General features: G+C 52.3%; 1 protein-coding gene across 1 annotated transcript in view; it reads right to left on the bottom strand.

Moving 5' to 3' along the window:
• AK8 (adenylate kinase 8) overlaps positions 1–12,272 on the bottom strand; it is a 132,160-nt gene that overhangs the window by 59,943 nt on the left and 59,945 nt on the right. The window contains exon 10 of the mRNA XM_079706415.1: positions 11,896–11,985. Coding sequence (XP_079562541.1) covers positions 11,896–11,985 — 90 coding nt within the window. The remainder of the gene's footprint in view (positions 1–11,895; positions 11,986–12,272) is intronic.

The following is a 12,272-nucleotide window of genomic DNA, read 5'->3' as shown; positions in this document are numbered from 1 at the left end:
TGGGTTGGGCTCTTCCGGGCCCCGACTTACTATCACTGTAATTCAGTGAAAGCTAAACTCCACCATTTCTGGGAGACCGTTACCCTTCGGATGACACTGATTCCTGGCAGCTGAGGCCTGCAAGCCCCCCTCTCTGCTGTAACCAGGAATCAGGAGTGTCTTACAAGGACCTGCAGTGCCACAGTGCCAGGACCTCGGGCCAGGCTTTCCATTAGCGACGCTCTTTGTTTATTATTTACTGCCACCTGCTGGTCAACCATGGATCCTGCGCCCCAAGTGAGCGCTTAAAACGATAAACAGAACATTTCTAAAACCTGTACAGCAGATGACAAGGAGAAACCAGCTTGTTCGAATTGGTTGTACTCCACAATTCTTCGCGGGGGGAGCAAGCCCCTGGGAGAGCTTGCCTCCTTCGTAAACTCAAGTCACTTCCCCCGGCCAAGTGCCTGCCTTGGCTAGCCAGTGCTTCCCAGGCACAAGATGGAACGGATGTCTTTTAAGACTTCTTTAGTTTCCAAAAGTCTGTATCCTAACATCTCTATTACTTAACAACAACATTTAAATCTTCTTGGCAGACAATGGTGCGAGGAAATAACAATTTTTTAAAAATAATTTAAAAGTTTTTGGGACTTCCCTGGTGGTCCAGTGGTTAAGACTCCACACTCCCAATGCAAGGGGCCTAGGTTTGATCCCTGGTCAGGGAACTAGATCCCAAGTGCTGCAACTGAGACCTGGTGCAGCCAAATAAATAAACAGATATTTTTTAAAAAATAAATAAATAAAATAAAAGTTTTATTTCCCGCCACAATTAGCAAATGGGTTTCAACAGGAAATTTTCTTCTTATAGTTGCTGACAATTTTTTAATATTGGCTTTTTTTTCAAGTCTAGAAGAGTACATTAGGCCTGGGACTCTTACGAACCAGGAGGCTGGTCATCCCGCGGTGAGCGGCTACCCACTTTCTATCACTCCCCTCTCTGCCACGTCTACTGGGGCCAAAAGCAAAGATAAGATTGAGGTGCCAAGACTGTTGGCCCATTCACAGCTGAGAGGTGGCTCTCCAGCAGTGGGCCCTTGGGCTTCTCTTGCTAATGAGGTTTTAGATGAGAAAAAAAAAAACATTTAAAAACATTCTTCTGGGGTGGGGTGGTGGTGGTGGGATGAACTGGGAGATTGGAATTGACATATATACACTAACATGTATAAAATAGAGAACTAATAAGAACCTGCTGTATAAAAAATAAAATAAAATTCAAAAACAAAACCATTCTTCTGTAAATAAATGGGGCTTCCCTTAGTAAATTAATAAGACTTTTAATAAAAATGCTCACTTAGACACACTGTGTATAACGATTTGGTAATTAGTTAATCTTAAAACGCAGTTTTACATCTTTCAGTGGAAAATGAGAAGAGGCCAGCAGTCCAGATGCGGACCAGACTGTTGTAAAGTGCAGAGTATTAACATTAACAGTACACTGCGGATCAAAGAGTTTAAGGGGCACGGTTTTCCTTCCATTTTAATGAAGTCGGGGCTCAGAACCAGTTACTTCCGCCCACATCTCAAGGGCAGCGAGAATGCCGTTGCCCACGTGATCTGTGAGGAGAAAATCAGCAACTACTGGGAAACCAGGAAACAACCATAAGCCCCGTATTCTGGGGTCAAAAAGACGCGATGGCCTATTTACTTAACAAGCATGTGTGCCATAGTGCTTACTGTGAGCTCAGCTCTGTTCTGAGCATGTATTTTCTCTAATACAAGTATTGATTCATGTAATCTTCATAACAACCCCATTTTGCGGATTAGAAAACTGAGGCACGGAGAGAGGAAGTAACTTGCCCAAGGCCACACACTAATAGGTCATGGAGCCCAGAATTAAACCCAGGCCATCAGGCTCTGGGGCCACCTGCTCCACCTCTGTTCTCTGCCTGCCTTTCAGGGGAAGAAACAGCATGAATTCTGCCCTCCATTCTGCATTTCGTTCGCAGCGTGCCCTTGGGCGAGTGACTTTACCTCCCAGCTGGGGTTTCTTCCTCTTTAAAAGAGAACTGGACTCTCAGTTCTCTGAGCTCCCTGAAAGCCCCTACGCGGCATGTCTGAAGTCAGGCCACCCCCAGCTCCGAGGACCCATGAGGCCATCTGGGTTCAGCCTCACCGAGTCACGGGATGCAGCCAATCCTGAACCAAACCAGAACGTTCAATGCAAGCTTTCCCTAGGGTGGCAGATTAGAGGTGGCCACTCCTACCGCTGAGAGGGGACTCTAGCCCCCCCACCCCCGCCTTGAATCTGGGCTAGTCTTATTGACTAGCTTGATGGCAGTTCATTCTGGGACTTCTGAGGCTGGCTCAGCAGAAGACATAGCTTACCTCATCCTCCACCCCATCCACCACTGCCGCCCTGGGCCTCCTTGGGATGCTTGTTCTGGGGGAAGCTAGGACCACATAAGGGGGGCTGACCAACCCGAGGCCGCCAGGCTGGGAGGAAGCCCAAGCTAGCCATGTGGAGAGGCTGCACAGAGAGAGGTCTGACCAGCCCCAGACGGTCCAAGCATCTCACTCCAGGCCCCAGGCATGGGGATGAAGAATCCTGCCCCAGCAGATGCAATAGGGAGAAGAACCAAGGAACCAGGTTGACACCAGAACCGAGAACAACATGTAAGGCCCCAGAGGAGCCGGCCCAGTTGCCTCTAGCTGTTCAAGCCAGGCCAAGTAAGGCCCAAGGCCGTGTGGGGTGGAGCCGTCCCTGCCACACCCTGCCTGAAATCCCAGTGCACGAAATCAGGAGCATAATGAAACAGATGTCCTTTTATGCTGTCACACTGCAGGGTGGCTGCAATAGATAACTGAGCCCCAGACGTGGAGCAGACTGGGCTTCTGCCAGTTCCTGGTGACCATAGGGACCAGGCACCCAAAGCTGACATTAGTCACAGGAAGAGAATATGATACCAAAAAAAATCCGCATATGAAACATCCGTCTACCCAACAATCCTGCTACTACTACCGTGACTTCTCCTACAATTACGACAATGAAAATACTATAACTATTAATAATAATACTGGTAAGTATCCAATAAGAGGCCTATCATGTGCCATGCACAGTGTTAAACATTTTACAGACACATTTTCATTTAGGTACCTGACAAGCCATGACTTTGATACTGTGAAAAGCTCACCCTTGTAGATGAGGAAACCGTAGTTCTGAGTGGTCGGGTGACTTGCCCAAGGTCACGCAGCTGGGCAGTGGCAGAAACTGAACTGGAATCAAGGGGTGATCGCACAGCCCAAACCTGCAGCCGCCCCCTTGACTGTCAAGGAGTGACCGTCACTGGCCACCTGTCTAGAAACCCGTCAGGCTGCCTCCTGCCTTCTATGGCCTGTTCTCCCTTTGTTCCTTCGAGACAAACGGGGTCTCACCTACACAGGAATGCAGGCAGCAGAGGGGAGCTTCTGGGCCCCGACGCCACAGGGCGTGCCTGCCTGCTCTTGCCGCCCCACACTGTCCCAGGGCACGTGCTGGGCGCTCAGCTGTGAAATCGTTCGTTCACCCACGAACACTAGCTGAGCTCCTGGTATGAGCCACGCTGGCCATGGGGACTGGGGGGCAGACAGAGCAGAAGCAGAAGCCCGCGGCAGGAGGTGCTGGGAGGGGTTCCAGACGAGGTCCTTCTTACCTCCCGGTAACCTAACCGAGACCGAGTGGAGAGAGGGTGGTGAGATCAGAGTTCTAGCAGCCAAGGTCACAGCTGGGGTAAATGGAGGCCAGGTGAGAGGTGAGGAAGAGGGAGGTGTCTCTCCCCGCCCCCTCCCCTGGGTCCCAGAGCAGGCCCCGGGGAGGACGGGTGGGAGGGAAGGGCACGGGCACTTCCTTTACGCTCTGTACTCTCTCTCCCTCACCTCTGCCTCCTGCGTCTCTCTGCCCCATCGCACCCCCCCACTTCGCTCTACCCCGAGCCCCCTTCTCGCTCAGGGCAAAGCTGGAAGGCATGGGCCCCGCACTCCCCTCCCCGGCGATCACAGCTGTGCCATGTGCCCCATGGGGAAGCTGCAGCGCTGCCTTCTAGCTGACAGACCCCGGCAGGTCTCCAGGGACGTGGCGACCGTCCGAGGTGTAGGGGCCGCAGAAGGTCACCGAGGGCAGCCTCCCCTCCACACCTCAGGCCTCACTCCCAGCCCGAGGAGAAAGCCGGTGTCAGCTCCCCCCTCCGGGGCATTCTGAGAGGGGAAGGGACTTCGAGCTGCACCTGCCTGGAGGGGGTCGTGAGGGGCTGGCCAGACGGCTGCGCAGGGAGACCTCCTAGCTGGAGGAGAAGGCTGGGCCTTGGGGCCTGGCCTGTCGAAGACGATTTCACAGCTGAGTGGGTTGGAAACCACCAGGGCTGCCCGTGGAGGGGAAATGCTTCCAGAAGCTTTGGTTGGAGAAGGACACCCTGCACCTCTGGGCTCCCCTTCTGTTTCGTGATCTGCACGCCTGACACACAGCAAGCCCCCGATGAACATTCAGCCCAAGAAGAACAGCTGAGCTGCCCCTCTTTGGCGACACGGCAACAGTAGACAGGCCCCACTCTTGCGGGGAGAGAGACGCTTCATTGACCAGATGCACGAGTGAACTGACAGCCCCTCACTGCCTCAGTTTCCCCACTGCTCTGGCCACTGAACAGATAGCTTTGCAACCTTTTGGCCACAGACCTTTGGCTGATGCCCCAGCAAAGCATCATTTTAATAATGATGCTTTTGCAATCAAAGTCTAGTTTTTACAAACTGAGAGCTGGACCCTCTAGGGGCGCAAACCTGTTGATAAAGCTTTCTACAGCTGTCCTCATTACAGGCCTCTGGCCCTCACAACGCACCCCGACTTTGAGACCCACTGCTTCTGCTGGGCCGTCTCAGCAGGAAGACTCCTACCTAGTTTCCAGAAGGAAACCTTTGTAGTAGTCCCAGTGGAAAAGTCAAAAGTTTGACTGGAAAAAAGGAGCTACTTCAAAAGCATTGTCAGACCGCAAGGTGAGGGTGCCTTCAAAATGCATAAATTACAGGGGTGTCCATTCATCAACCGATAGGCAGCCCGACAGTGGGGCTCTGGATGGGGGCACCAAGGGGACGTGTGGGGACACATCCGGGGGAGGTGCAGTGCGTAAAATACATGCTGGATAAAAGAGTAAATTAATGTGTTTATTACTCACTGCTTGGAGTGCATGCGCGTACGCACGCGTGTGTGCGGAAAAATGAAAGAAAAATGTAGAGTTTTTTCAATAATAAAAAGGGAGTTGCACTGCGGGGCCCCTAAAGCTTGTGAAAAATTAAACTCGATGGATTCAAACTGTCCTATTTCCACTTCAAAAGAGAAGAGGCACTGAGCTCTTCCCAAGTTATCTTCAAACGCCCAGCACCCTAGAAAGTTTCTTTAAAAAAATAAAGGCTCCTGTTCCCCCAAGCACTGTACCGGTTACTGTACCCACTGTCTCTCCCTCTTCTAATTATACCCCTGTGAGTCTATTAATCAACTGGTAAATTATTTAGAGAGTCATGCGCTGTCTTCAGCTGGTACAAACACACCACATGCAAAGACTTGCTGGAAACGGGCTGGGGTCCCTCGGGGTCTCCCCTCTGCAGTAAGACAGCTTGCAGCTCACCAAGGCCGCACTGTTAAAAAACAAGAAATAGCATTCCGCTTACCTCCTCGGATGGGAAGATTTACTTTGTCTTTCAACTCAGCAACTCTTTGCAAGGTTTTAACAAAGGAGAAAAGCTGGTGTATTGTCAAATCTTTGGCGTGCATTTAGTGATGAGAATATTAATTCCCCCTAAAAAAAAAAAGGCAGCACTTCGGCTGAGCTCTGATCCATGCCTCTTGGGATATGGACTCATGGAAGGCTCTCGAAAACGCTCATAATCATGCCAATTTGGGGCTGGTTTGGCTTGTTTGTGCTCCGATGGCTGCCTTGGCTGTGGTGAGGTCTCATTACCAGAAAGGGTGCAAATTAGAGTCTGGAATCTCCCTCAAATCTCCCACCTCTTCTCAGGTTCTATTAGGCCATGAGGGACCTTCTCCAGATAGAAATATTTCAGAGACATGGGGTATACGGGAGGGGGCACAGGTAACGCTTGGTAATGATCTGTCTTCCGCATTACCTTTTCTACACACCAGGACTTGCGCTTTCAGGGGAAAGTTATTACGCCAATTAAATAGCTGTTTTCTCAGCTGAAAGTCAGTATATGTGTGGCGTGTGCACCAAGGAATTTGGGCCTTTTTTAATTGAATCACTCTAGCTGTTGGAGTGCTGGCAGGGGCTGGTTACAGAGGTGAAGTGACTTAGGAGCTCCCTGTAACTTGGCCAGTGAGCCAGGTTGGCAGGTGCTGGGGTGCACAGTTCTCCCTTCCGCTCCTAGAGAGACAGGAGATGGGAAAAGCTAGGGTCTAACCTGAAAACCCCACCCCGGGGACATGCCCTCGCCAGCGGTCCCCCAACCTGACAATCCCAGCACGTTCGGAGCGCAGTGGGGACGGATCTAGACAAGCATCTCACACACTTAGAGCAAAGACTTAAACCAACAAGGACAAAATATGCCTTTGGCTGTTTTAATATCTCCCCTGGGTCACCGGGCTCCAGAGAAAGCGCAAGCAACATTCGAGAATGAAAACAATGGCCAGAGCCGGGTAGAAGGCAACCCTTCTGAAGCAAAGAGACGGTGGTGTACCACTAATTAGACCCAGCAATCTGGAATGAGGTTATACCTACTGCCAACAGCCATGGGACCGTAAGTTATGGCCGAAATTCCCAGGAGAAGGACTAAAGATAAAGCAATGCAGACTTCCTTCTGATGGGGTGAGTTGAGGCCCATGAGAAGGGTTGGTTTTTGTACTAAGTGAAACTTGGGAAATGAGACATTCCAATGGGCAAAGACAGGGGGCTGCCTTCCTTGGGAAGCTCCGCAGCCTGAGGGTTAAGGAGTCTCACCTTCCAGAAGGCCCTTTGGTAGGAATGAAGCCCAGAGAAGGCTCAGGGCACATCATTTGGAGGTGGTGGCCACTGTGACTCACTGGTGACTGAAGGACAGAATTGAACTCTAGCTGCTCCTTTGCCTGATTTGGGGGAGAAAACAAGAACTGCACGCATGGCCCTAGTGCCCACTGGCCATAGCGCTCACCAGCACCGACCGTGGGACTTTACATGGCATACGAGCAGCTGAGAAGTTATTTTTCCAAAGGCCCAGAAGAGTTTGTACGTGTTCTGCACCCACGTAAAAGCGACGGGAGCTCCCGGGCCGTCAAGCCTGCATGACGTGCGGCCTGGCCCTGCGGGTCGTCGGCGGACCCCGCTCCGTGGCTGCCGGGGAGGTGGCCACGCTGGGAGCACCGCACAGAGCCCAGGGAATAAATTTGCTCAGCGCAGCTCAAGTCGGAACGAGTTTAGGAGGTCAGACCTATGTATCTCAAAATCCGGAGCTCGGAATAAGCATCTCCCCACAGCATCCAGAGTGGCCGCCAAAAGCCCAGGATCAAGAGATTTAGGATGAGCTAAGACGGGGCCCTGGAGTCCTTTGCCCAGTAAATGTGGAAAGATGGGAAAGGAACAGTTATTAATTTTGCTGCTGATTTGAAAGGAGGAGGTGTTGGCAGCACCGGTGAGGACAAAAAAGAACATAACTGAGCCTGCAGAGGTCACGGCTGGGACATCACATCATGAGGCCCCGCAGGGGGGAAATAAGAGGAAGTGGCTCCCTGGGGGGAAGATGGCATCTGGATCTCTTCTCTGAGCTGCTGGTGGCGGCAGGGACTGTGAGGGTGGCCGGGATGCACTGTGATAACCATGCTGCCCGTCGCTGGGGCTTGCAGCTCCGAGGCACATGGAGAGAGGGCAGGGATCCCAGAGAGAGACGGGCAGCGGGTGAGGCCGAGTCAGCCAGCGGCCAGGAGCACGGGGCAGAGTCCCCAGTGGAGGAGGTCCAGCCCCCGGAAAGGCACTGCCTGCCTTCAGCGGGGGTGATGAGGGGGGCGGTTTCTACACTAGGTTGGCTGCAGGGCAGTGACATCCGCCAGCTCCGAAGTGCTGGGGCTCTGCCCCTGGGGATGAGGCCGCTATGTCCTTACAAGAATCTCTGCCCCTTTAGATGAGCTCCCTGAACCTTGTAGGATTTCTGGAACCTTCTGGATTTCACGCGCAAACCACTGGCAGGGGCTTCCCAGGAATGCTGCTGACACCCAGCAGAGATGTCCGAAACACGCCCAGGGTTCTGAGAAGGGAAATCTGCATTGCCTTGATGGTCCCACAAGGCGGAGAGGCAGCCGTGTCTCCTTCGCCCAGAAAATTCTGTCAACGGGCTGAAAGCGTTCAGGGCCATGCCTCGCTGCTCATGAGGATTCGGGAAGAACCTTCTGATCCAGGGCAGTGCTGGGAGGATGTATTGCCTCCACCCTGCCTCACTCTTCTCCGGAAAGGAGAATCACTCATCCGACGGGCCTTGTCCCTCCAGCTCCCACCCTCCAGCTGGCAGGCCCTCGCCCCTGGTGTAGAGGGATTCCCTTCCCGTTTAAGCCCCTACTCAGGGCTCCTCCTGGGGAAGGCCTGGGCTGTTCTCCCCATCCTCACCGTCGGGGTGTGGCCGTTTATTGTAAGGTGTCACCTCTGCATCCCAACTGGCTGGTCCCCAGGCCTGGACTTGGGGGATGGGGGTCACGTTAGGAAGCCCAACTGTGTCCTCGGATCCCTGCCACGTTCTCCATCCGATGCTCCCAGCAGACCCTGGGTCTGTCTCCTACTGCGTTCAGAACTCAGGTGTGATGTGGTTGATTCCCACCCCCAGATCTGCACCTGCACCTGAGACCCCGATGCCAGATGCCAGCGATGCTGGCTTCCAGAAGCTGCCAGCCGCTGTCATGCGAGGTGGCCACGCAGAGCTTCCGGGTTCAGTCTGACCTCGTTTTCAAACCCGGCTTCAGTGGAGAATCATTTAAATTTTGGTCCTGTTTCCGCTGGTGGTGATGCGGGCGGCCAGACCCGGGTGGTTCCCGAGCTCGTCCTGCCAGCCGAGCACTTTGGTTCTCTCGGCAGCGTCTCCACAGCCCACTAATGAGCCCCTGTTAGTGGTGATGAATGTAAATGCATTCTTTGTTATCCCTGTGAGATCAGGTTTAGTGAAATGACAGAATTTATTGCTTCTGTTAGGAAGATATGATATTGGTGGTTGTTGTGTCTTTAATTCTGTAGGAAGTGCAAAAGTATAGAGCTACATTGTCTAATTAAAGAGAAGGTCGCAGAGGGAAAAATTTAGCACGAAGCGTTGAAGATCGAAGCTACCAGGGTCTCGCTCACTTTATAGGAAATTGGGAATTTTGCACCGTCTCCTAGGTATACACCAAAAAAAAAGAAAAAAAACAAAATAAAACCCCTAAACAACTCTGCCTCTTGCCCACCAGTGAAAAGGCTCCTTGGGTTTATTTTCAGGGGTCAGAGAGAGAGAGAGAGATTGGAAGATGCTGTACTACTGACTTTGAAGATGGAGAAAGGGGCCTCTAGAAGCTGGAAAAGGCAAGGAAACAGATTCTCCCCAAGGGATTCCTCAGGAAGGAATGCAGTCCTGCCAACACGTGATTTTAGGACTCCTGATTTCCAGGACTGTAAGATAATAAATCTGTGTTGTTTTAAACCACTAAGTTTGTTTCAGCCACGATAGAAAACAAATAACTTGGCAATACCCAGAGATGGCAAAGCCGTGGAGGACTCGAGCGTTCCGTACACAGCTGGGAGGGGGATACCTTACTTCAGTGTCACAAGTCATACCCGCTCATGGGTCCCAGGCATCAATTTATCCTACGATAATTAGGGGTGTCTGCAAACCTGTGCCAGTACAAGAGGATGCATCATAGGATTGTTGAAGGAGTGCAAATATGGAAACCACCTGAATATTTACTCTCCGTAACTTTTTATGTTGAAAAAAAATTCAAAAGTACAGGAAAGTTGCAAGAAGACCCAAGGAATTTCTGCGTCCCCTTGTCAGAGATTTACCCACTGTCAACAGTGCCTCGTCTGCTTGGTCATCGTCTCTCTTTCTCCCCGAGAAAGCACAAAATGCTTTCTCGTGGAGAATTAAACAAATTACCCTCCAGTCTGTGCAATGGAATACTGCGCAGCAACGTTTACAATGACATAAACCTATTAACTCGTTATCCTATTCCCTCATTTATGCAACAAATGTTCTTTGGGGTGCTCATCAACCCCCCCACCCTCCTGCCCCAGTAAAGGGGGAGCTGGCCTCGCTGGAGGGCAAGTGTGCTTGAGGGGGCGCCTGCTTGCTGCTCCCACCCCTGGGCGCGCACACCCCAGCCCGTCCTCACGGCAACCCTGCAACCCGGGGTTTCTGTCTCCATCTCGCCACTGGGAGGCCTGGGCCACGTGGCCGGGGTGGAGGGCAGCGGGATCTGAACCGGACAGGGAAGCACCAAAGCTGGCACTGGTTTTCACTGGCGCCCAGGGCTCCTGTTCACACATCATCCTATTCACCACCCCGGTGACGCAGGAATGAACAGACGCGCCCGCCGAGATCATCGTGGCTCACCACGCAGATCACTGTGCCTGAGGGATCCCATGCTGCCTCACCTGAACTTCACCCTGGAGACTAGAACACCTCAAGGAGGGCCTTGGGAGGGCCAGGCGGGACATCCTTCCTGGGGGGCTCTTCGGGCTGAGGTCAGGAGCAAGCGGCCTGTCCCACGCCTCCTAGTCAGCTGACTCCATCCGGAAAACGGTAGGAGAAGGGGAGGGCGTCCTCACAACCCACGCACTGCCCATCACAACGGCCCCTCCTCTCTGGGTCGGTTGTCTTCACAGCAAGTACCTGTCCATGTCAGACTTGATAACGAGCCTGGACTGATTGCACAGAGGAGCTACAGCCCTTTACGTAAGAGTGGAAGAGGAGGGCGTGGGAAACGCACTGCCCCGGGGACGGGGTCCTCAGGACCTCGGTCACTTCTCCGTGGCTCCTTTGTGGACTCAGGAGACTGGAGAGAGTGGTCTCAGTGGTGCCCTTCCTGGGGGTCAGATCTGGGGGATGCTTTCAGAGCGTAGGTCACAGAGGGGTCTGGAAAGATGATCTGGTCCAGCCTCCCCTGAGGACCAATGGCTGGTCAGTCCTCCCTATCTGCAAAGCTGTCTGAACCTTCTAGCTTCTGACTGCTGATTAAATTGGAATCTTGTCCGATGGTATTTTTCTGTACACCAACTAATGAAGGAGGTGGGCTGCACTATGGCCTCTCCTGGCTCCCAGGGTTTTTTTGGTTTTGTTTTGTTTTATAAATTTATTGTATTTATTTATTTATTTTTGGCTGCGCTGGGTCTTCGTTGCAGCATGTGGGCTTTCTCTAGTTGCGGCGAGCGGGGACCACTCTTCATTGCAGTGAGCGGGCTTCTCACTGCAGTGTCTTCTCTTGTTGCGGAGCATGGGCTCTAGGCGCGCGGGCTTCAGTAGTTGTGGCACACGGGCTCAGTAGTTGTGGCGCACGGGCTTAGTTGCTCCGCGGTATGCGGGATCTTCCCGGACCAGGGCTCGAACCCGTGTCTCCTGCATTGGCAGGCGGATTCTTAACCACTGCGCCACCAGGGAAGGCCCCCCTGGCTCCCAGTTTTAAGCGTTATCGGTTATGGAAAGCAAGCATTCTTGAGAACCAGGAACATTCCACACCACCAGTGAAATGCATCATGTCCACAGACCCCTCCCCCTCACTTGGAAGCCAAGGGGACCAACCAGGGAACAAAACCAGAGCCTTTGCCTGCTGGAAAGCCCAATTTCCATTCCCTGGTTCTTTTCCCCAGTTTGGGCCCCCACGTGCCCAGCAAGCCTCACACAGGGGAATCTCTCTTCAGAGCCTGGAAGGTCGTGGCAGTCACGGCAAGTGTGGCCTACCTGCGGTCTCCTTTTCGAAAAAGGGCCGGATCATCTCGCCGTACTTGGACTTGTCTGCCATGGCCTCTTTGAGCAGTTGCCCACAGCAGACTAGAGGAGAGAGGAACAGAAAGACGCCCGTTAAATTTTAAATAGAATAATGAGAAAAAAAGAAGAAAAAAGAACCGCCCCCGCCCCCCAGTGCTGCCTGCTGCGGGAGAAAAAAAAAAAGGTCACTGAAAAAAATATAAAAGGGTTTTTCTGAGTGTGGGTGTGTGTCCAAGTGAAAGTAAGTATCAAAAAGAAATAAAAAAGAAGCCGAGGAGGAAGATGCGGAATGAAAAAGAATGCATTTGGCAAAGAACATATTAAAAATGGACGGTGTGGAGAAGACATAA

Source organism: Hyperoodon ampullatus (assembly GCF_949752795.1).
Source record: "Hyperoodon ampullatus genome assembly, chromosome: 6".
Lineage (NCBI taxonomy): Eukaryota > Metazoa > Chordata > Mammalia > Artiodactyla > Ziphiidae > Hyperoodon > Hyperoodon ampullatus.
Note: the sequence above shows the minus strand (reverse complement) of the source record. Positions and strands in the feature narration are given on the sequence as shown.